Source organism: Triticum urartu, chromosome 1A (genome assembly GCF_056163025.1).
Source record: "Triticum urartu cultivar PI428250 chromosome 1A, HENAU_Tu73, whole genome shotgun sequence".
Classification (NCBI taxonomy): Eukaryota; Viridiplantae; Streptophyta; class Magnoliopsida; order Poales; family Poaceae; genus Triticum; species Triticum urartu.
The window spans coordinates 571284826-571308647 of record NC_141873.1 but is presented as its reverse complement, the minus strand read 5'-3'; the positions used below and the strand labels follow the sequence as shown (position 1 = coordinate 571308647).

At 47.2% G+C, this 23822-nt stretch overlaps 1 protein-coding gene and 2 pseudogenes across 2 annotated transcripts; 1 reads left to right on the top strand and 2 right to left on the bottom strand.

Annotated features, from left to right (window-relative positions):
* Positions 1-132: 132 nt before the first annotated feature.
* LOC147992876 (uncharacterized) lies at positions 133-16977 on the bottom strand. Its single transcript, XM_087532310.1, has 3 exons — positions 16464-16977; positions 8451-9095; positions 133-2441 (listed from the first exon to the last, which is right to left on the bottom strand). The coding sequence occupies exons 1-3, from the start codon at positions 16833-16835 to the stop codon at positions 315-317; spliced, it is 3144 nt and encodes a 1047-aa protein (XP_087388436.1). The 5' UTR covers positions 16836-16977; the 3' UTR covers positions 133-314.
* Positions 9135-11934, top strand: LOC147992877 (uncharacterized; annotated as a pseudogene).
* Positions 16978-17000: 23 nt separating the features above from the next.
* LOC125530652 (disease resistance protein RPP13-like) lies at positions 17001-22714 on the bottom strand (annotated as a pseudogene). The gene is made up of 4 exons (XR_015609808.1): positions 22150-22714; positions 19727-20953; positions 17530-18054; positions 17001-17352 (listed from the first exon to the last, which is right to left on the bottom strand). The product of XR_015609808.1 is annotated as a disease resistance protein RPP13-like (transcript).
* Between the last annotated feature and the right edge of the window lie 1108 nt (positions 22715-23822).

Below are 23822 nucleotides of genomic sequence, written 5' to 3'. Positions count from 1 at the left end.
CCCAACTAAATCTATCTCCGCTTTGAGTTTTCTGGTCTTCCGCTCACAAACCATATATAGATTTCAAAAACTCCACTACATATGTTACGGAATGACAATGAAATAATCACATATAGCAAATGTAAGGGTCCAATTCTAGAATCGGCATAAGTGCCAGAGCACAAACAAATACAGACAACATAAGAACATTTTTTTTGTCAGAAGTTCATATATATGAGTGCAAAGTCGATACCAATGCAGAACATACTCCTTCCTACAGGATTTGTTACAGCTTACAAGTACAGAAATAACAACACACGAATAGAGAGAGCCTATCAGGACGAGTGTCGTTGCACTAGCTTCAAGACAGGATTATTTTCATGCTTGGAAACTTGTTCTTGTAACTCTCGTTTCAGTTCGTCGCTGTAGGAACCCTTCAGCCACAGTTCTTTGAGACTAAGTAGATGCTCTACTCCAGAAATCTGCAAGGACGCCCCACCAGAGCAGTGAATCTTCAGCACCACAGTTTCCCAAATCACCGGCTCTACAAAAGTTACCAGTAACTTGGAGGTGCAATTGATCTCTAGGACCCGTAATCTCCAAAAGATAACATCTCCCAGGGTGCTAAAATGGAGTTCACCATCTTGAATCGGCTTGACACAAAGGCGATGTAAGCAATATATATCTGGCAATTCGCCAAAGAAGTGCATGTCCTCCGGCACTAGTATAGTCAACTCAAGATAAAACTTCTTGAGATCATGAAGCTGTTTGATCCAAATTGGCAGTTTGTTTACATGTCCGTACAGCTTAACGCTCTTTAGGGTCTTGGGTGGCTGGGAAATCATGTCACCAAAACAAGCAAATGACCCCTCCTTATCCTTATCCTTATCGAGTCGCACTGACAAGGACTCCAGATGCTTGTGGCCGGAGATGAAATTACACAATTCTTGTATGTTCTGCCTGTTTATGCCAGAAACGCGGAGCTTGCGCAGTTGTGTAAGGTTCTGAAGCTCCTTTAGGATTGCCTTTCCATTAGGAATATTGACATTCACAACACCAATAGTATGCAAGGCTGTCATGCTCCCAATCCCTGCAGGAACGTCAACACCATCATTATCAAGTCGGCGTCTGCGCAACTTGGATAACCAGCTAGACACCAAACTACATGGCCGGTAGCTCCATGACAACCATGTTGATGTCTGAAAATCTGTTGTTTCCGGTAGTGCTGTGACCATGTCATCATTGCCCTCAGGTGATGTTGATGTCTGAACCTCTGTTCTCGTTTCTGGTAGTGTTGATGTCTGAATCTCCTCCGTAGTTTCCGGCAGAGTTGTGACCACGTCATCACTACCTTCAGGTGGTGTTGATATCTGAACCTCATCTGTTGTTTCCGGTAGTGTTGTGACCATGTCATCACTGCCCTCCGGTGGCAATGATGTTTGTTCTAAGTTTGTTGTTGGTACACTTGCAACAGATTCATCACCTTCATCTGATGATATGATGGTGCCACCACGAATGTATTGCAACTTCTGTAGCTTGATGACACACGATGGTAGCATGGCAATTGAGGTGTCTCTGACATCCAAAGTTTCCAGCTGCCTCAGGCCACCAAATGATTCTGGTAGATGGCTTATCTCTTTGCATCCTCGCAGAGAGAGAAACTTAAGACGAGGTAGCACCTTCACTATCTGCTCAAGGTCAGCATCTAGTATACCTGATGTGTCCGCCATATCTAACACCTGAAGTAGACTCATGTCAGAGGAGAGGAAGAATGAGATCCACTTCCCAAACACAGTCAAGGACCGTAGACGTGAGAAATCCATGGTCTTAAACACTGTGATGTCCCTGTCCCAGTCCTCCCTTATGGTGAGGTGTTGACCTGCATGTTGCGAGTTCGGGCTGCAATTCCCCTTTAGTGCAAAGACAAGGTTGTCTTCCATTCGCCGTGAAATGATGTATTCATGAAAGAAACCATTGACTTGGTATAGGCACTTCATCGTCTTCTGACATCGTTGGATTATGCTCAAACTAACGAGTTCCATGAACAATCTCTTCCCATTCTCCTCTGCAGTAGCATTATACGTGTCCCTGCAATAACCCTCAGCAATCCACCGCCTCAACAAATGCCTCTGCCTTAGCTTCTGCTCTGGAGGGAAGATTGACAGATAGAAAATACATGGCTTGAGGGAATCTGAGCAACCATCAAAGTAGGACCGCATCCAAGAGAATAGATCCCTTAAACTGTGAAATTCTTGATCGGTCACCAACTTGTGCATAAAGTCATCATTTATCTCCTTCAACAAATCTGTGGCCGATACAGACCAGTGCCTTCTAGCGGCATTCTCTTTGGTGAAGAGTTGGCCTATAGTAGCAATAACTTTAGGAATCCCACCACATTTGCCTACGGTAACTTTGGAGAGCTCCATCTCGTCAGGAGTCAATTCTATCCCATCCTTTGTGATCTATAATCCAGAAATACATTAGCTTCTAAAAATAGTGTAAAATCTCTATTTTGCAAATAGTAGTTACCATAAGTTATTCAGTACCAACATAAAAAAATACAGATTTTCCTATCAAATAAGTAATATTTTTTAAATTAAAAATTGAAAAATAAAATCAAATATTGCATTTATTTTCTATGCCTTACATGACCGAACCTAATTTTCCTCAATATCAAAAAATAAAAATCCAGATTCACTATCAAATAGCAACACTAAACCTTTTTTTGCAGGAAAATAGGCAACACTAATGTTGTGCACTATGGTTTCAAGTGGTGTTATATGCCGGCTGGGACTTGAGTCTATTGGCATATTAGCTAGTAGTGTTAAAGACAACTGGAATTGTTGGAGATCAGCTTGTCAGGGTTCTAGATTCACGAGTGGTTTGATTCAATGGAATTGATAGAATATTTGGAGGATTTGGATTTTTCCTACATAGGGCATTTGATTCACACGAATGGAATCCTTATGAAAAATTCCTAAGGATTGATTTGATAGTGCGCTCCTTGTTGTCGACGAAGATGAGTGCATGGGCAGTGTCTGGATTTAGCATCTCGCTGCGAAGGCGAGCCAACCAGATTCCCTAACATGCCTTGTAGCTGTCGCGATTACTCTGCCTCGCATGAAGAAGTTGCGACAACCTTCTGCCTCATTGATTGCCTGCTGATCGGACTGCTTTCGAGGAAGAAAAGTATGCCAGAGGTGCTCTTCCTAGAGTCCAGGTCACCAACATGGTCGGAGTTGCTGTAGCCGACCTGGTTCTCGCCATCACCACATTGATACACGCATTCGTGCATGATCGTGCCTGAGATGTACCATAGCAAGTATTTGACGGTAGCGAGATGATAGCTTCTCGGGGCTTCCATGAACCTGCTCAGGAAATTGATAGCGAACGAAATGTCCGATCGGGTATGCACGGGATACCTGAGGCTCCTGATAATGCTGCGGTAGAACGTTGCGTCCACCGGCTTTTCGGGGCTCTCCTTGCTAAGCTTGAGTCGTGCCTCCATCAGAGCTTGCATGGTGTGGCATCAGACATGCTGGCTCGCTCCAGCATCTTGGCGGCGTAGGTCACCTGCGTGATCATCATGCAACCACGCTCCTAGTTTACCTCCAACCCGAGGAAGTATTGGAGCAACCCGAGGTCGCTCATGCTGAAGAGACGTTGCATCTCTCCCTTGAAGCATTGGACCTCGTCGGGCTCTGCCCTGGCGATGACCATGTCATCGACGTAGATGCCGACAATGAGCAGCATGTTCACGGTGCCACGCGGGTACATGCCATGCTCAGAAGCGCTGTGGGAGAACCCAAGTGATGCGAGTCTCACATCCAACTTGGCATTCCACGCCCTCGGGGCTTGTCGGAGACTGCACAAGGTCTTGTGTAGCATTTACACGCCCTGCTCGTGTCCTTCAGCGATGAAGCCCGGTGGCTGGGAGATGTAGGCGTCCTCCTCGAGATCACCGTTAAGGAATGCCAACTTGACGTCCAAGTGGGGTACGGCCCAGCCTCGATGTGCCGACATGGCAAGGATCAGCCGAACAGACTCGAGCCTTGCCACAGGTGCGAAGACTTACTCGAAGTTCACTCCTACGCGATGTGTGTTACCTTTTGCGACGAGGTGTGCCTTATGCTTGACAATGGCGCCGTGCTCGTCCTTCTTCACCTTGAACACCCAGTTGAGCCCGATAGCTCGATGCCCTGCAGGCAGCATGGTGAATGTCCAAGTGGAGTTGTTGATTGACAATAGCTCGTCCAACATTGCTCGGCGCCAACAATCTTCTTGCTTGAACTCCACGAACGAGGTTGGCACCTCGTTGGCCATCAGATGCAGAACGCCATCATCGTCGTCATCATCCTCGTTCTCAGAAAGGTACTGTTGTCCCGCAGTCTCCTCGAGAAGATCCCCAATAAGGCACTACCTATCTGGAGCGGCGACGTTGTCGTTGGCGTCGAACATGTCCGACCTTGTCGTTGGGGACACAAATTTCCCCGGATCCACCTTGAGTTGTTGTACCCAGGAACAATGTTCTCGGGGTCTGCGTTCCCAATAAAACACTTCCCGGGCTCCCAACTCCCGGGGTTGCAGTTCCCAGGATCACTCTGCCTGACATTGCCCTTCCCGGGACACTCCTTCCCCAGGAGCCGAAGTACACCGGGTACTCAACTCAATGGTGAAGGAGTTGCTTGCTGCAGTCTCCCCCGGTGCCTCCCAGCACCAATATGTGTCCTAGCAAAGACAACATCCCGGAAGACGTGTACATGCTTCACGACTGGGTCATGCATATTGCACGCCTTAATTGGACCTTGTCTCCTAGCCTATGAACACCATTGAAGTGCTCCTGTCATCAAGCTTCTTCAGTTGTGGGCGTCAAGTGCCCAACGCATCCGAAAGTGTAGAGGACGCAGACGTCCGGCTCCCTCCCGTACCAAGCCTCCTGAAGGAGCGGTTGAGGATGAAGACAAACGTGAGCATGGTCTCCTCCTAGTACGTGCTTGGCACCTACTTTACCTTGAACCTACGGCGTGCCATCCTGAGCATCGTCTGCTTCCTTCGCTCGACGATGTCGTTCTGCTGCGGAAGTACAGGGCCGTGAGATGTTGTTGTACCCCTTTGTCATCGCAGTGTTTGTAGAAGCTGGCCGATGTGAACTCGCCGCCACGAACCGTACGCAACACTCGCTGCTTGTGGTTGTACTCCAGCTCTGCAGCAGCTTGGTGCTTTACGATGGCTTGCTCCGCCTCGTCCTTGGAGGCGAGGAAGTATCGTCCACATGCACCTGTTGTAGTCATCAATGAGCAACATGATGTAGCGACACCCACCTGGCTTTGCTGGGTGATCAGGCCACAAAGCTCCCCGTGGACCAATTCTAGGGGCTTCTTTGCCCGGTACCTTGCCTTCTTGGGAAAGGCAGACGCCGGCGCTTCCCGACAAGACATGCATCACACATCTCGTTGATGTGCATGATGTGCGATAGCCCATGCACAAAGCCGCCACGAGCCATCTTGCAGTCTGTCAAAGTGCTGGTGTCCGAGCTAAGCATGCCAACGCCTAGCGTCGGAAACATGGCCCGCTGTGAGGCACACAAGATGCACGGGGCGAATGAAAAACTTGTATAGGAGATTTGATCCTTGGTTTCCTCGATGAGCAACCGCCTGCGCTCATCTTGCACGGAGAGCACTCTGCGGTGGATGGTGATGTCGTACCACCTCTCGTCGAGCTGGCCGATGCTCACGACGCTACTCTTGAGTGCCTTGATGAAGAAGGCATCCATGGACGCCCTATGGTCACCCCATTTGTTGGCGAAGATGATGGTCCCATGCCTGTGGATGTCGTCCATCGAGCCGTCCGTGAACCGCACCTTCCTAGTGATCGAGCGGTCCAGCTCCGCGAACACGTCGACCGTAACAGTCATGTGGTTCATGGCGTCGGTATCGAGGAACCAAACCTCGTAGCGCTTGTCTCCAACAAGCACGGGTGTGGTCACAGCTCTCTCCTCGTCGAGGACGATGTAGCCACACACACCTCAGTTTTTGGGGTGCCATCTCCTACCAACGTGGTGGAACCCGACACTTGGTTGTCAAGGTATGGCCGACCCGAGTCATCGTGCACTCCTGCACAGACTTGATGGTAGTCAACATCATGGTCGAGCCGTGACCTGAGTCATCGTGCACTCTTGCACGGACTTTGCAGGACCCGACGTTGTATGGGCCGTGGTTGCCGAGACAAGAACCAGCGTCGCTGGGGAATTGGTTGTTGGGGCGTGGCTTTCCCACGCATGTGCCTTCATCGCCTCCCAGTCAATAGGCCCCGAGAATGATGGTGTCGGGTAAGTTCCCAACACTATAGGGATGGAGTCTGCTGATGGGCTCCGTGTCGCATGCACGGACTCGACAATTGCTGAGACCGTGCTCGTGGGAGGCGTTGTGCCCTCCTGCACGGTTTGGGCGCAAGCCAGCATCCTTTTTGGCCCACCGTCTACATCAAATTGGACGAGGTTCGCCGCGGCCGCGATAGCCTCGTCAGTTATCCTCTTGCAGCAATCGCGGACCCAGTGGCCCTTTATGCCGCAGTACCGGGACTTGTCCTGGTGGTCATTGTTGCCAGGACCGCGTGCTAGCCTACTCTGTTGTTGGGGCTACCCTGGCTTTCACCGGCACGTTGAGCCCGGCCTCCGCCTCTACCGGGGTTACCCTGGCTTCCTGAGGCGCCACCGCCGCCACCCTGCCGCTTCTTCACCTCCCATTCCCTTTATGTGTGAAGGAGTCGTCTGTCACCAGAATTCTCGCGACAACCATTGAGGCGGTCCTCGGCCACTCTCAACCAGACCGTGAGCTCCTCGATGGAGAGCGTGCATAGGTCAAGCAGAGTATCGATAGCAGTTGCTACCTAAGCAAAGCGAGAGGGGACAATTTGCAGGAACTTCTACACAATTCTCTCATCATCGACAGTGTCACCGAGCAAGCGGAGCTGTGTCACGAGGTTGTCGATCCACATAAAGAAGTCATCGACACGCTCTCCATCCTTGAAGATGATGTTCTCGGAGTACACCCGCAGCCTCTGCACGCTCGCCTCGTGCATGCGGTAATTGCTGAGGCGCTGGGTCCTGATGGACGTCCATGCCTCCTTGGCGCTCGTCTTCGTCGCGAGCATGCCATTTATCTCCTCTGGGGTAGAGCTGATCAGCGCAGCCACCATTTGCATGTCCTCCCTCCTGGAGGCGGTGTCGTCCTCCATGGGGAACCATAAGTTTGCCGCCTATAGTTTGCACTCCATGATCAGCGCCCACTCGTTGTAGTTCGAGCGAGTGAGCATCGGGAAGGAGATATTCGTGCCGCTACAACCTCCAATGATCTCGCGCACAATCTCCCTTACCACGATGTCACTGCGGTTGCCACGCCGTACCAGACTGCAGCCTCAACTCACCGAGCGATGGCGCTCCCCTTGTGGAGGCGGTGACTTGGAGCCGCCCGCTCGCGGTCCGCAGTTGCGTCTCTAGCAGCGTCTTGGAACCAACCGAGGCGGAGGGCTTCTTTGTGTCACCTGACATGGCCACTTGAACGAATCTCTTATGCCAATTGTTAGCCCAAACTACTATGGAAGGTGTGTACTATAGGTGCTAGGGGTTCTACCTTACGAGTGGTAGGAGTCCTGATTTGGAGTGTTAGGGCCTGTTTTGTGAGTGCTAGGGGTCCTACACTATGAGTGGTAGGGGTGCCCTATTTGTGGTAGGGGTCAAATTCTACGAGTGATAGGGGTGCCCAAAGCTGAGTATATTCACTCACACACAGGTACACTTGCACAAGTAGTACTAAGATTTGAAGCTGAAAGTTTTCTCTCGAGGAATGGCTTGATTATAAAGGAGAGATTACAGATCCTTTTATATGACAAATGAACCGACTATGGACTGCATAGTATGTGCATTACGAACTAGTACTAGAGTGTGAACAAGAAGCAAAAGTCCTACTCACGCTGTCGCTACCAGCGGAGTATACCAGTTACTTTCCCACTGTTGTGCTCTGTCGACTGCAGTGTGGCCACTATACTGGTCCGCCACGAGCTGCTCTGCCTCTACAGGTCCACTACAACATCATTCCTTCGCTAGGTCAACAAGATTTTCTTCTTTTCATGGCAAATTTTAGCATGCTCCCTCTTATCTCCTCTTTTTACATGTGAGATAAAAAGATAAAACTTAATCGATCACTAATTAATAAGATCAACGGTTCAGATCTATTATGTACTCTTTTCTCTCATGTAAAAAGAGTAGGTATGAGGGAGGGACCATGTTAAATCAAATCATTTTCGTTGTTGATGTTTTAAATATACACAATAATCTCAAAAGCATGGGCGCTTTTTCAATGATGCTGCCCACTTATTCGCATTGCGCTATGCCTATCCCGGTATGGGATTTTAAACTTTGTATACCTTGATTCAATGAAGATTAATAAATAAATGGTTGAGAGCACACACACCTGTTTGAAGAGAAAGAGCGCCATGTCAGCTTCAAGACCTTTGACATTGATCGCTCGATCTTCCTTATCTACACAATGTGTAGCGACGCTTGCTTCATTTGTAATTACAATGATACATGCATTCGTAGAATCGGGTACGAAGGCGGCTTTTATCAAGTCCCAATCCTCTCTAGACCGTAAGCCATCGATAACAATGAGACATCTGTACTCGCACAGAATTCTACGACATTCTTGAACCGGATCTTGCCCTTCCATGATACCAATTGCCGCCTTTTTCTTAGCTTGAAGATCATCTGAATGAAAATCCAGGAGCAAATGCCAAGCCAAGTCGGTCAAATTAAATGGGTGACGCATGTCTGCCCAACTGCACATTGTAAATTCCGTTCGGGGATCAGTGAGGTTGTGTCCGCTGCCAAACTTGAAATATTGATCCAGTCCAAGCAACAGGTGGCTGTACAGACTTCTGACCACGGCTGACTTCCCCACACCAGCAATTCCCCACAACGAGGACACACTAGGACCTGAGGAATCTAAACTGCAGCGAAGGTCAGCAGCTGATCGATTCTGATGCCCAAGAAGTGTAAATGTGTTGACCAAGGCACGTGCCTCTGCTCTCCTGTTGGAGAATACACGAGAAGCACAACCCTGCAAGTTACATGCAGAACTGTTAAATTAGCACAAGCCATGCCCGCCGGTTGTGGTTTAGGAAGGAATGGGAAGGAAGTAGCACAGTGTCATTACGACTACATGCATGCAAGTATTAAACAAGTTGCAAGTATGAGAAAACATCATTAAATTCTATCTCGATTACTGTAGTGGCCTTGTTTAGATGCAAAATATATTTTTCATAGTGGTCTTGTATAAGGGAATGGAGGTAGTACATCTTCAATCAGAACAAATAGATAGACATTTTATTTGTAGCCGTTCAAGCTACGCATAGACCACATAGATGCATACAAAATTTACTTTTCTTCTTGGGTCAACTGACAAATACTTTTAGCTATTTTCCACTTTTTTCATACGAACATAAGATCGCTTGGCTGGAGTCACACAAAAGTTTTCTCTCTATTATATCTGAATAAGATAAGGAATTTTGCCCATCCGGAAGTCCTTGAAAACCCCCAGTATGTAATAATTCTCCATAATAGATGTGCCATGCGCATAAATTTAAGTTAAAATGACAGGGAATCAAAACGAACTCATGAACAGGTGGTACAAAGTATTTGCTTAAATGGACATACAAGAGAAGTGAAAATAACACTAGCACAACAAAACAGTTTGTGTGTTTCATACAAAAAATTTATGGAAAAATAATACTTTATTTTAAACTAACGGGTATGGTGAGTCCTTTACAAACGAGAACATTAACTGTAACCTGAATTCGAGACCTTGTCATCTATCTAATCCAGGTCAATTAAAGAGTGTATGATTGATTGGAAAAATAACTCAAGAAATTTCGTCTGAAATTCAAATTGCTGTATTTCAAACTAAAAAAGATTTATTCGCTACAACAGCCAAAATAGGCTGAAATATTTGGAAATCATCATCTATATAGGATTTTTTTTTAACATGTCACCAGGGGGGGGGGGATCCTTACCTGAATATGATCTCTATTCAAAGAAAATGAACCGGTTTATAAGGAAAACCAAGTCGAAAACCGTGACCCGGTTTATGAGAAAGACCGGATCAAAAACATTGATCTAGTTTATAAGGAAAACCGGACCCAAAAAAACATACAGCCAGAGGGGCAAAAGAACAGATAAACACAAAACACCCCATACATAGATACAACACAACACAAAGACCAACTAGCTACCAGAAGAGATAGGTGGTTGGGAGAAGCAGCTCAGATTATGCCGAACTGTAGGCCGAGTTGAAGGAACGCGAGTCTCTCCTGCAGACTCGCCAGGAAGAACTTGATCGTCGCGCCGCCAAGACGGGCAAAGCTCCCGCAACCTCCCCAGCAGCCTCCACGCCCAGCCCTTCCACCTATGCCACATCCATCAAACTTCATGTACCCATCACCCTCGACCTGACCGCCTCCAACTACACCAACTGGCGCGAGCTGTTCCTCGTCGCCCTTGGCCGCTATGGCCTTACAGCTCATGTCATCGGCGATGCCGGCGCTACTCCCTCCGACACTTCGCCGGCCTCGGATTGGGGCCGCGACGACTACACGGTTCTCTCTTGGATCTATGGCTCTATCTCCATCGACCTCTTCGGCATCGTCATGCGCCCCGGCTCCACCGCGCGCACGATCTGCGACGCCATCGAGAATCTCTTCCACGACAATAAAAAGCACCGGGCAATCCAGCTGGAAGCGGAGTTCAGGAACACCCCGCAAGGCGATATGACCGTCGGTGACTACTGCACAAAGCTCAAGTCCCTTGCTGATTCTCTCGTGGATGTTGGCCAGACGATCAGTGACGAAACACTCGTCCTCACCCTCCTGCGTGGCCTCAACGACAGTTTCGCCCACCTCCGCTCGTTTCTTCCGTTCCAGGTGCCCTTCCCCTCGTTCCTGCAGACCCGCTCGGCGTTGATCCTTGAAGAGAGCCAGAAGAAAACTGATGCCAAGAACGCGGCATCCACTGCCCTTTGGGCTAGCGGGAACAGCATCATCCTGAGCGCTGGCAGTGAACGTGCTCCTCTCCCTATCAGCTCCGGGGGCGTCGGCTCTGGAGGGCGCGGAACGGGCTCCACCTTCAACCGCGGCAGTGGCCGTGGACGTGGCGGACGCAGTGGACGTGGCCGCGGCCGCGACAATCCGTGGCAGTTCAACCCATGGACGGGTGCTCCGACGAGGGCATATCTTCAGCAACAACACACACAGGCTCCATGGCAGCAGCCCTTCTCTTCCTGGCAGTCACGTCCGTGGCAGGCTCCTGCTCCAGGTCTACTTGGTCCTCGCCCCAACACTGCTCCTCAAGCTTACACTGCGTACGGCCATGCCAACAACAACTCCAACATGCTGCAGTCACCTTCATCAAGCTCGGCGGTCGACCCTGCGCTTCTAGCGGCTCTCAACAACATGCAGATTCCCGGCACACATGAGTGGTATATGGACTCTGGTGCATCCTCCCACATGGCATCCGATCATGGTAACTTCGACTCTCTAATACCATCTGCTTCTCAATCTGTCACTGTTGGTAACGGTGCTACTCTACCCATTACACATATTGGTTCCTACTCTCTAACTAGCACATCTATTCCTCTTTATTTACGCAAAATTCTCATCGTTCCACAAATTATCAAAAATCTTGTCTCTGTTCGTCAATTCACCACTGACAACTCTTGTTCCGTCGAATTTGACCCTTATGGTTTCTCTGTGAAGGATCTTCTCACCGGGATCGTGATTCTTCGATGCAATAGCTCCGGTCCCCTCTATCCAGTCTGCCAAGCCAGCCATGAAGCCCATGTCACCACATCTCCTTCGGATATTTGGCATCGTCGCCTAGGTCACCCCGGCTCCCACACCATGTCGCGTCTTCATCAACTTCAGCACATCCCCTACAATAAAGCCGGCTCTACTTTATGTCATGCTTGTCAATTAGGAAAACATGTTAGGTCACCGTTTTTTCCATCACAGTCCTATACTATTCGTCCGTTTGAGCGTCTACATTGTGATCTTTGGACATCCCCTGTACCCAGCTCATCTGGCTATTGCTATTACTTAATAATTGTCGATGATTTCACTCAATATTTTTGGAGCTTTCCTCTTCGAAAAAAATCCGATGTTTATAACACATTTGTCGCCTTTCATGCTTATGCCTCTACACAATTTAATCTCACTATTCAATCCATCCAATGTGATAATGGCAGAGAATTTGACAATACTAAATTAGATGTTTTCTGCGGTAGCCATGGCATTCTATTCCGTTTTTCCTGCCCCTACACATCTCAACAAAACGGCAAGGCCGAGCCAGCTATTCGTACAACCAATGATGTTGTTTGTACCTTACTATTTCAAGCCTCTCTTCCTTCTTCTTTTTGGGCTGAAGCTCTACACACTGCCACCTATCTCATTAACATTAGACCAACCAATTCATCTAACCTTAGTACACCCTTCTTTCTCCTCCACGGTCATCATCCTCGGTATCATGATCTCCGTGTGTTTGGATGCCTTTGTTATCCCAACACCTCATCCACCACACCACATAAATTAGCTCCTCGTGCCACTCGTTGCTTATTTCTCGGCTATCCTTCTCGGCATCGCGGTTACCGATGTCTTGATCTTGAAAGCCGGCGAATCATCATCTCCCGTCACGTTACATTTGATGAGAACACCTTCCCATATGCTCCAACACCTAGCCCTCCCAACCCACCTCACCATGACATATTCGATCCTCTAATCATTGACCCAATTCATACCACGACAACCAAAACTCCTCCATTCCCTACAGCAGCAGCCGACCCATCTGCCGTGGCAAAGAACACCTCCACTATTCCTGCCGCGGCAGCGCCCCCACCCGAACCATCCTCTCCTATTTCTCCTACCGCCTCCGTATTACACACTCCCAACAACTCACCAACCCCTTCTCCTATCCCTACCCCGCCACCACCACCTCCTATACATCGCACTCGTCGCACAACCGGTAAGCTACCCGGTCCCATCGATCATCTTAATCTTTCCGTCACGGTTGGCTCCCCTCTTCCACATAATTATCTTGTTGCTCTTCGTGATCCTTCATGGCGTCAAGCCATGCAAGATGAATATGATGCTCTCATGACAAATGGCACTTGGACTCTTGTTCCTCCCCCTTTGGGTGCTAACATTGTTAGTGGCAAATGGATATTTCGCCACAAATATAACTCCGATGGATCTCTTGCTCGTCATAAGGCTCGTTGGGTAGTGCGCGGATTTACACAACAACCCAGCATTGACTACGACGAAACCTTCAGCCCTGTTGTCAAACCTGCCACCATACGTGTTGTTCTTTCTCTCGCGCTTTCTAAATCTTGGCCAATTCATCAACTAGATGTAAAAAATGCTTTCTTGCATGGAAATCTCAATGAAGAAGTCTATAGTCAGCAACCATCTGGATTTATCGATGCTCGCTTTCCTACACATGTCTGTCGTCTTCAAAAGTCTCTCTATGGTCTCAAACAGGCTCCCCGCGCATGGTTCCAACGCTTTGCCACCTATGCTCGTTCCATTGGATTTATTGAATCTAAGTCCGATGCATCTCTTTTTGTCTTACATCATGGCACGGCCACTGCCTATCTTCTCCTTTATGTAGATGATATTATTCTTACTGCTTCTTCTCAAACCACTCTTCATCAAATAATTGTTCAACTTAGCCGTGAATTCTCCATGAAAGATCTTGGTCCTCTTCATCATTTTCTTGGCATCTCCGTCACCCGCACTCCCTCCACTATTCATTTATCTCAACGTCAGTACATCATTGATGTTCTCCGTCGTGGCATGATTGACTGTAATCCTTCTCCAACACCTATAGACACCAAATCCAAACTTTCTGCTTCTGCCGGTGCACCGGTCTCTGATCCTTCTCAGTATCATAGTCTTGCTGGGGCACTCCAGTATATCACTCTTACCCGACCAGAAATTTCATATGCCGTCCATCAAGTATGTCTTCACATGCATGATCCTCGAGAACCACATCTTCTTCTAATCAGACGTATTCTTCGTTATCTTAAAGGAACACTTGATCTTGGTCTCATTCTTCATTCCTCCTCTTCACACACTCTTGTTGCCTATTCGGATGCTGATTGGGCTGGATGCCCGGATACTTGCCGCTCTACGTCCGGTTTCTGTGTATTTTTGGGAGACAATCTAGTCTCATGGTCTTCTCGCCGACAGCCGACGGTTTCTCGCAGCAGTGCCAAAGCTGAATATCGAGCAGTTGCTACAGCCGTAGCCGAGACTTGTTGGCTGCGTCATTTGTTACTTGAACTAAATTGCCCGCTTGACAGTGCCACCGTCGTCTACTGTGACAACATATCTGCAGTATACATGTCCGCAAACCCAGTGCAACATCGCCGTACTAAACACATTGAGCTGGATATACATTTTGTTCGCGAGAAAGTTGCTATTGGAGCCCTGCGTGTACTACATGTTCCATCGTCATCACAGTTTGCGGACATATTTACTAAAGGAATGCCGACACCATTGTTCCTCGAGTTTCGATCCAGTCTTCACATCGGCGACGGCATGTCTCCACGTTCAGACTGCGGGGGCGTGTTAGATGATTCTACGTATCCCCAACCGGATCGACCACGTGTTGTAATTGATCCTGTATAGTTGGTTACCATATAAGGTTAAAACCGACTTGATGAACTTGCGATACAAGTTTTGTAACCCTGTATATATACCAATCAATGAGATCAATCGAGGTGTGCACTTTAGCAGCCCGATCATATTACATTACACGAACCATTTACGAGGTAGCACTAGCAAGACAACAAGGCGCAACAGCAACATCAAAACCACAGACCTAAGATAACGCAGGGTTCCACCACCAGGGAGCAGCACCATTGCCAACCCCTAGCCATCGCACACCCAACATTAAGGTGGGGGTGCCCAGAGAGGTGAGGATGGAGGAGGAGATGCCGGCTCAGCGAGCATGCACCGAGAGAGCGTTAAATTCACCACCGGAAGGGATATCTCAACGAAGCTCACAGAGAGGCCTCAAAAGAAAATATCTCAACCAAGGCAGATGGTGCATGGCGGAGGGTAGATGGAGGACACACACACGACCACCAGTTGATGAGAACAAAGGATCCAAGCAATGGCCGGACATAGTATTGCAGGAAGCTCTCACGGTGAGAAGTGGAGATTGCGGGCTTGCCGAGAAGGACACATCAACACGAAGGGAGCAGGAGGCAGGACGATGGGAGGCAGAGCAGAGGAGCCGGCAGGGATTCAGTCTCCAGGCCAAACATATGTGTGATGGAGGCAAGACAACGCCACCAAGGTGGATGCGGCGCCCGCAGACATCAACGTTGTCGGCTGGCGACCACCGGCAAGGATTTCTCCGGCCTCCACACCTACCGAATGACCCCACTCCCACCGATCAGCAGACAGCGAAGCAGTAGGAGCAAAACGATGAATGCGCAGCCGACAGATCAGGAGCAAAGGTAGTGGGGCACTTGAGAAATTGGATCTGAGGGGAGTGGGTGGGGTGGTAGCAGACCCAGAGCTCGGCAATGTCCAGCTCCTTACCCCTCCCCCCCCCCCCCCCACCCAGCTCCTCCGCCCTTGGACCTGCTCGCTGTCAATGCTCTGCCCGTGGACATTGCTGAGCTCTGGGTCTTCTAGCACCCCACCCGGCAGCCTCTCGGGGGGGGGGGGGGGGCAAATGATCAAATGGAGAAGTAAAGTGGGGCAAAAGATCCAATTTCTCGAGGAGCTGGATGTTGCGACGAGGAGGGAGCAAGCTTGAGCCGTCCCGTGCGGCCAGGGAAGGGAGCGAGCCCAGCGAGGCGAGGAAGGGTCATGGGACGCACTCGGGAGCCGACCGGAGGTTGGTGATGAGCGGGAGAGGCACGGCGCTCAGGGCCGCGGCGGGAGTGGATCTAGATCTGGCTGGGGAGGAATGAAAGGGATCGAGGAGAGGCGTGGGCATGGGCCGTGCGTGTCCTCGCCGCTGCCGTCAGCCGTCGGGCTTTGCCCTTAGCCTTCCTCCGGCGACGGGGAGTGAGGGATGGGCGGCGCAGGGGCTCGCTTGGAGTGGCGGCGGGTGTTCTGTTTTATTCTTTCCTGGAGTGTGAGTAGCGACGTTGCCCCCGATCTGTAGGAATTTTAGGCAAACATTACGGGAAAAATAATCCATTGTTCTGATTTCTAGTTTGAATAAGTGATCATCAAGCATATATACGATCTAAATGAGTAGGTTTAGAAAGTTTAGGCACTAAATTTGGAGAGTAAAGTCCCAGACTCCATTTGCACCATAAAATGGAAGTTCTTCTAAATATATAGATATGTGAAGGAAATTAATCCATAGATTATTGGCACAGTAGAGAATTAGCTCTATTTATAGGAAATTAACACACCTTTATCGGGGGACCAATGGCCATATCAGCTTCTAGACAATTTATCTTGATCACTCGATCTTCCTTATCTACGCAATGTGTGGCAACACTTGCAGCATTTGCAATGACAATAATATGGCTGGTAATTGGGTCAGGTAATATGGCAGATTTTATCAAATCCCAATTATCGGTGGACCGTAGACCATCAATAACGACGACACATTCGTCTTCACGCAGAATCTTAGAACACTGTTGAATTGGGTCTTGGCCTTCCATTATACCAACTGCAGCAATTTTCTTGGCTCGAAGATCATCTGAACGAAAATCCAGTAACAAGCGCCAACAGAAGTCTTTTAAATTGAAAGGATGGGGCACATCAACCCAGCTAAACATTGTAATTTTCTCTTCCCAGTTAACTGGCCTCTCTTGATATTCCCACTCCCAAGAAGCATGGACGAGACTTGCCTGCTCCCCTCCCGTGTGCCCATCCGTGCTCCCGCATACGTGGCTTGATTTGATTGGAACAAAATAAAGCCCGGCCCCACCCCCTTAAAATCAGGGGGGGAGATGATTAGATTAGAAAGAAAAAAGGAAAAAATACAACCGTTGGATGAGGTGGGAGCACGGATGGGAGCATGAAAAGGGAGCAGGCAAGCCGGATCCAAGAAGCATCAGACCTAAGCATTACCTTGTAGTACAAGATTCTAACAAGAGTTGATAACCCAGCACCAGCAGGTCCCCACAACGAGCTCACACCAGGATTGTCTAAAAGAAACCAAAGGTCCCTCACTTCTTCCCGATACATGTGTCCAAATTTTGTGAACCATTCACGCGTCTCCCCCAATCTGATGGAGAAAAGGCGACCCCTGTGAGTAGCCTCCTTCCCTCTAATTCCATAGTTTTGGCAATCCTACAAGTAAAGATACATAATAATTAAAACGATAGGTGCAAGAGTTCGACATGCTGCTGGGAAGACCCTCCGGTGGTCCGATCGACCTCCATCAATATGATTTTTGCCCATCAATGAGATGGTCAATGACAAAGAGAATTGGGCTCAATTTAGGTTGAGATTTGGAAGCATGCATACCTTTATCAAGGGGTGAAGCATAGTGTGGGCTTTCAAATCTTCGATGTTGAGAACCCCATCTTCCTCCTCTACGCAATGTGTGGCAACACTTGATTCATTTGTAATGATAAGAATACATCCTTTAATAGGCTCGGACAAGAAAGCAGTTTTTATCAAGTCCCAGTCATGTGTGGACTGCAGATCAACAACGAGGCAATCGTCTTCATGCAGAAACTTGCAACGCTCTTGAGTTAGGCCTGGCTCTTCCATCATACCAACCCTTGCAATTTCTTCGGCTTGAAGATCTTCTGAGCGGAAACTTACAAGTAAGCGCCGAGAGAAGACCCCAAAATTGAAAGGAGCGGGCACGTCCACCCAGCTGTGTCGTTGAAATTCAACTCCATCGAATTGTTTACTCTTATACACTATGCTGGTGTAAATTTTATTGATGAGTGATGATTTGGCATAGCTAATCCCCCATAGTGAAATCACACCACGACACCTTATTTGCCAAATAAGATCGTGCATACCACTGTGACGCCCTGCCTGCAAGTAAGGGCCATAACTGTTAAACTAGAAGGGCAGGACTTTAAGCTTCAAATTCCCATTAATCCAACTGCGCATTCAATTATAAGCTTCTACTTGAAGTGCTCTTTTTCCCCCTTGCACAAAGTACACGCTTTTCTTGGTTCAGGGTTGGGACTTTCTTGGTGTGTGGGTTGGTGGGTGAGGGGGGGTGGGGGGTGGGGGTTCTTACAGGATTATTACAGTTTTGATAATAATGTAGTTAACATATTCTACCTATTATTACTAGGATTAACTTATCCTACCAAATTCTGAAACTAGATACCCCGTATTGCAGCAGTTAGTCTTCATGCATTCTGTTTTACTACTATTCAGTACCTGTGTCAGGGTGCACCTGGGTTTGACTAGGAATTAGTACGTGACCAAATTCAATTTGATTATATATCGAGGTCATTATTTAAACCTAGTCTACTTCTTGATTCTTTAGGAAAATTACATTGGATTTTATTTTAAAAACTGAATGGTGGTAAGAAATCCTATTTCCCACTAGTGCAAGTGTTTTGATTGTTTTCTAGAATTTTTTTTAAGATGTCCCACATTTCACACAACACCATCAGATGATAAAAACGACAGCCAGATAAACATAAGATACATATAGATAATTATAAGTAAATCAAATTTGCAATAATCTACCAATATAGCCTATATTTCTTTTGGATTCAGTATAGTACATTTAATATAATGGAAATCAACCACTTAAATCCAAATACGATGTGCTGTTAGTTCGTTGTGAGTACGAAGTCCAAGCCAATTAGAATGCATCATTTTTAAATAATAAACCACATGTATTTGTTACATATGTATTTTAACCATTTCGACATCCAGATATTTAGAACTCTGGATGCTTTGGAAACGGATGGACAAAGAATAAACCATAGATATTAATAATCCATCCCTTTGGAAAGAAGATTTCCTACAATGAGCGGGTGAACTTCTCTAGTCTGACCATTCATATACATAACAAGATATTTAGGTTGATTCAATGGAAATGGTACCATATATTTGCCATCAAAAGTAGATTCATAGTATCACAATTATATATACTACCTTCTGTACCTTAATATAAGACGTTTTTGCAGTTCAAAAAAACGTCTTATATTAAGGTACATAGAATATCTGTGCATGGAACAATGTGCCAAAACCTAAAACAACATGATTTGTATAAATGCTGCAAACAATATAGGAGTACTAGCTATTATGTCTACAGCCAACTAACAATGGTCAATTAAGTTACATCCATTGTTTGGTATTCCTTTTGAGAAGATGAGAACCTAACTTTACAGCGTCGTTGATGGAGATACCGAGTAAGAAATAGACCACAAACCTATGATTAGCCTAGTACCCCATCTGTTCTAAGATATTTAGCACTTCACAAAGTATGGTATAAATTTTCTTTATCTTTGCCAACTATTTTATATAATTATGATTTATGTTTTAGAAAGTATGTAATTGCTGTGATTGATTAGATGAAAACAGTGCCATCAGATTTATCACTTTTTGTATTAATTTGTTACATATTTGTATAGAAACTAAAGGTCAAAATACACAGTGGAGTCCTTGAAAAGTCAAAATCTTCAAGTACTTGGAATGGAGTATAGTTTGGAAGTAGAAGATGTTGTTCTGGGTTAATTACCTTCTTGGAGAAGGCACAAAGAGATTGATCATCAGAGAATCTCCTGAGCTCTGAAACTTGGTACTCCCCGCCCCCTGTGCACAAGAGTGCATTCCTTAATTGCTTTGTGGACAGATTCGGCTGCCATTCTCATTGTCCGGCAGGTACTCTCGGACGGCATCCCAGTCAACCACATCAGATACTTCTAGAATGATGAGATACCTGTGCACCTTCACTTGTTGCATGAGCTCAGCCTTCGTGAGATGATCTACATCTATGTTTTCTTGGTGAGATCTCACGTAGAACTGAGTCAGCAAACTCTTGAGGAACTCGTCAGGTTTGAAAGGATGCATCAACTTTACCCATGCACGTCTTCTGAATGCTCGGCAGATTTCTGGGTCGCCATACAACATGCTGAAAATGGACGCTGTCCCAAAATCAGCTGCCGTACTTCCCCATATGGAGATCATTTGAAGGTCACTGCCTTCACCCATGATCAAGTCCTGTAGGTTGCTCATGCCGCGTCGCTTCCCAGCAGCCTCCCAGACCTCAGTTAGCATGTGGAATGCGGATGGGTTGATGGTGGACAGAGAGGCCTGCTCGGTCGGCGTGGTGGTATCGGCTTGGGAGCCGGCATCACTGATGAGGTTGTAGCGTGTGTTCCTCTGGCTTGCATCCTCGACCCTTGCCTTGAGCACCTTTAACTCAGCGACTGCCTTGTCCAGGTCCCGAGTCTGAGGCGGTGCCATGCAGGACGGCAGCAGGCGCCACAACCAGGTCAAGGACGACTCGTTGTTGTCCAGATGAACAACAAACTCAACGCAGTCTTCGACATCAAAAGCAAGGTCTCGGAGCTGCTTCACCCAGGTCTTCACCACTTCATTACTAGCACGCTCCTTGTTAGCAACCTTTAGAAAGGATTGCATCATCTGAAATTCAGCTGTGATATACCGCAGGTCTTGCTTTGCCGTCTCCCTCAGCTTGTTCTCTTCATCGATCGCTAACTGGACCCTGCTCAATGTCCCCTCCACTGCCGTCTTGGTCAACCCAAGCGCAAAGTTGGACATTGTATGTTCTCTGAAGGTCTCTAGAGTTTGTTTTCTTCTTGTATACTAGTGTGAGCACCGGGAGACAGGAGAAAAGGAGAGTAGAAAAGCAACCGGTCAGGAGTGGGACCGGCAGAGATTTCTTTCTCTTCTATCTTTCTGTCCTCTTCTGGCTCTCTGTCTCCTGGGAGTTCCGCAGATCCTGCATGAAACAGAAGTGGGTTAGCTCTACTCGGTTGACACAATATAAAAGTTTACCTACCTTTAGCAAATACAAAAACAAAAAATGTAGAAGAGAATGGAAAGCCTGTAAGCAGGCAAGCTGACAATATTTTGCACTTCAAAATAGTCTACAACTTTGCAGAATCAAAGATGCTCAGGTTAATTTTCCACTTCCTACGTAAGGCTAATTGTATAAGTTTGTGGACACCAAGTAATATAAGAGTCAATAGATAAATCCTGTAATTACACAAGTCACTGGAAAAGGACCAAGGTTGACTAATGGCGGCTCCATTCTACCAGCAAGGCTAATTACATAGGTTATTATTGGATGCCAGTTACCGAAAAAACTACAAACTCCTATGGTAAATATTATGGCAACTTGTGATAAAAGTATATTTGAAGCAAGTTTTTATCCATTTGCAAAGCATAACATTTGTACAGAGAGGTACTAGTAGCACCTCATTTAGTGTGGCTCCAAACAAACAATCTGGACCAACTACTACTCTCTTAAAACTAGTCCAGCAGCATGTAAAAGCAGTTGTACAATGTAAAAGAATAATGACTTTGAATCATCAATCCATCAGTAGTTGAATCGCAAATCCCATCAGGGAGTATATAACACAGACAACAACTCTGAATCTGACCACTGCAAAAAAATAAAAACAAAATCAAAAAAAGCTTTGAATCTCTATGGGTTAGCACTTGCATGTGTTCCACTATGCAACAAAATACCAATTGTCTTCTACTGCGCTGAACTAGACATCTTGTGCAGTAGCACCAAACCAATTATCAGCAGCGATCGGTTGAGACAGATCTGAGATCTCCTTATCATTTGTAATTAAAATATTATATTCGTAGTTAAGGCTCAAGAATACTTTCGGCTGGGTATGCTGACTTTGGGAGAGGAACCGCTTAATAATTGGCTCACACATAGGTCCATACTCCACAAAACAGAATGGGGTTTCTGAAATGGAGAAACAACCATATAGGCATATAGCTCCTGTGTATTTTTGCAAGCAAGTCAAAATAGAATTAAATCCGCTTCATCAATACCAAAGGGAACAGAGAAGCAGAGGACTAGCTTGCACGTCAACGCCTCCAGCTCACGATGTCACCACGCACACTGTAACAAAAAATGAACATCGGCAAAAGCAGACAAGCAGGACGTCGCCGTACCTGGATGCCGCTCGACGGCGACGAAGATACGCGGGTGTTGCCAAGCGTGCTTCGGTGCTTGGTCGCTGGGTGCCGCGACCGCGATGGCCGTGGACAGTACCGCTAATTGCAGCCACTAGATCCAGGAAGGAGGCGGTGACCACGACTTGCGCGGCAACCAGGCGCCCAGGCCAGTCTCCTCGCCGGAGAAGAGGAGTGGTCGGCACGCTGAACGCCGTGTCCTAATGGATCTCGCCCGACGATCCTTGGCGGCACCGGCGGCCACACGCGAGAACCATCACGGCAGGGCGGCACCGTCACCGGATAGCGTGGACCACACGACCGTCAAGCCACTTGCAGCTCCGCCGACCCGACACACGCGCAGGCGGTGGACGGGAAGGTTGGTTCCCGGCGTTAATTGGCGGCGGAGCGGCCAAATTTCGGCGGTCGGAGGCGGCGATTTTGGAGGCTGTACCGGAGGGAAAAGGGGGATGGGGACGCGTTGAGAATTGAGATAGACGTGCTCGCGCGAGTGATTTGTGGACTTTTTGGTATGCTGCTCCGCGTTGGTTTGTTTGTAGAGACATGTGTTTTTGTAGGGTCCAGCGATTATTTTTCCAATAACTTTCTTTTATGATATTATTAGAAAAAACAACTCCGATCAAACCAACTTGTGGCTGGATTGTTAGAACGATTGTGGTATCTTAAGCCTACCAGAGTTCAACTTCTAAACTTGCATTTGTGCATGCATTATTACTGTATTTATTTCGGACTTTCGGCGATGTTCGTTTAGTGGATGGAGACGTTCCAGCCGACTGCAAGGTATCTATGTTGACTTCATAAAATCTTAAGATGTTGCGCACCGTCCCCAAAGCTCCTCCCCCAACTGAGGTCGGGTGTCGCCGGTTGGCCTCAACCTCCTACCACCCGCCTCGAACCCCACCGCCACTGCTCTGCCCCAATCGAAGAGAGATGAGGGGGGAGGGAGATGTGGGAGGAAAAATGAAAAGAAATAAAAGATGACCCAACGACACGTAAACTTCACATGTATGATGTATATTGGGAAACTACAAAAGCAATCCACACAATATTTTAAAAAATCTAGGGAAAGCCCCAATAACCACTTAAAGAGGGAGTTTTTTGTTATTTGCTAGAGATGTTCTTATAGTGTTTTTTGCAGATTCCTAAATCTCACATGCCTTTAAGCCAGATGTTCATGTAAAGAGACAAGTTTTTGGGGCCGTCTCCTCAAGGTAGAAGGAGTTAAGTATTTTGAGAAGGGTATCCCTAACTCTATATTTCCAGTTTTTTGAGAGCCGGGAAATTTGAGAAGAAGGTTAGAGATCCTCGTAGTATCCAAGTCGTAGTATCATAGCAAGTAGCCAAGTAGAGTATCATGCACACAACTGTACACGCGGCTCTAGGCTCAAGTTCACATGGCCGTCCCGTTTTGACTTGAATTTGTCTAAAACGCATCTACAATGGAGTAGTTTAAGTGAGCTGTCAGGCTCGGTTTCACAAGGCATTCCATTGACTTTGAACGACGTTGGAAGATTGGAGGAGCACATTTTTCTCATCTATTTGATTTTTGGGTTAACGTGTTGGAAAGAGTCGGTACACATAATTAAGTACTCCCTCCGTTCCAAAATTCTTGTCTTAAATTTGTCTAAATACGGATGTATCAAATCACGTTT

Excerpts from the sequence above, each read along its gene's own strand:
- LOC147992876 (XM_087532310.1), bottom strand. The coding sequence starts at position 16,835 with ATGTTTAGCTGGGTTGATGTGCCCCATCCTTTCAATTTAAAAGACTTC. Across the intron at positions 9,096-16,463 it reads CCATTGGTCCCCCGATAAAG|GGTTGTGCTTCTCGTGTATT; the intron begins GTGTGTTAATTT and ends TGTAACTTGCAG. Across the intron at positions 2,442-8,450 it reads CGCTCTTTCTCTTCAAACAG|ATCACAAAGGATGGGATAGA; the intron begins GTGTGTGTGCTC and ends TCTGGATTATAG.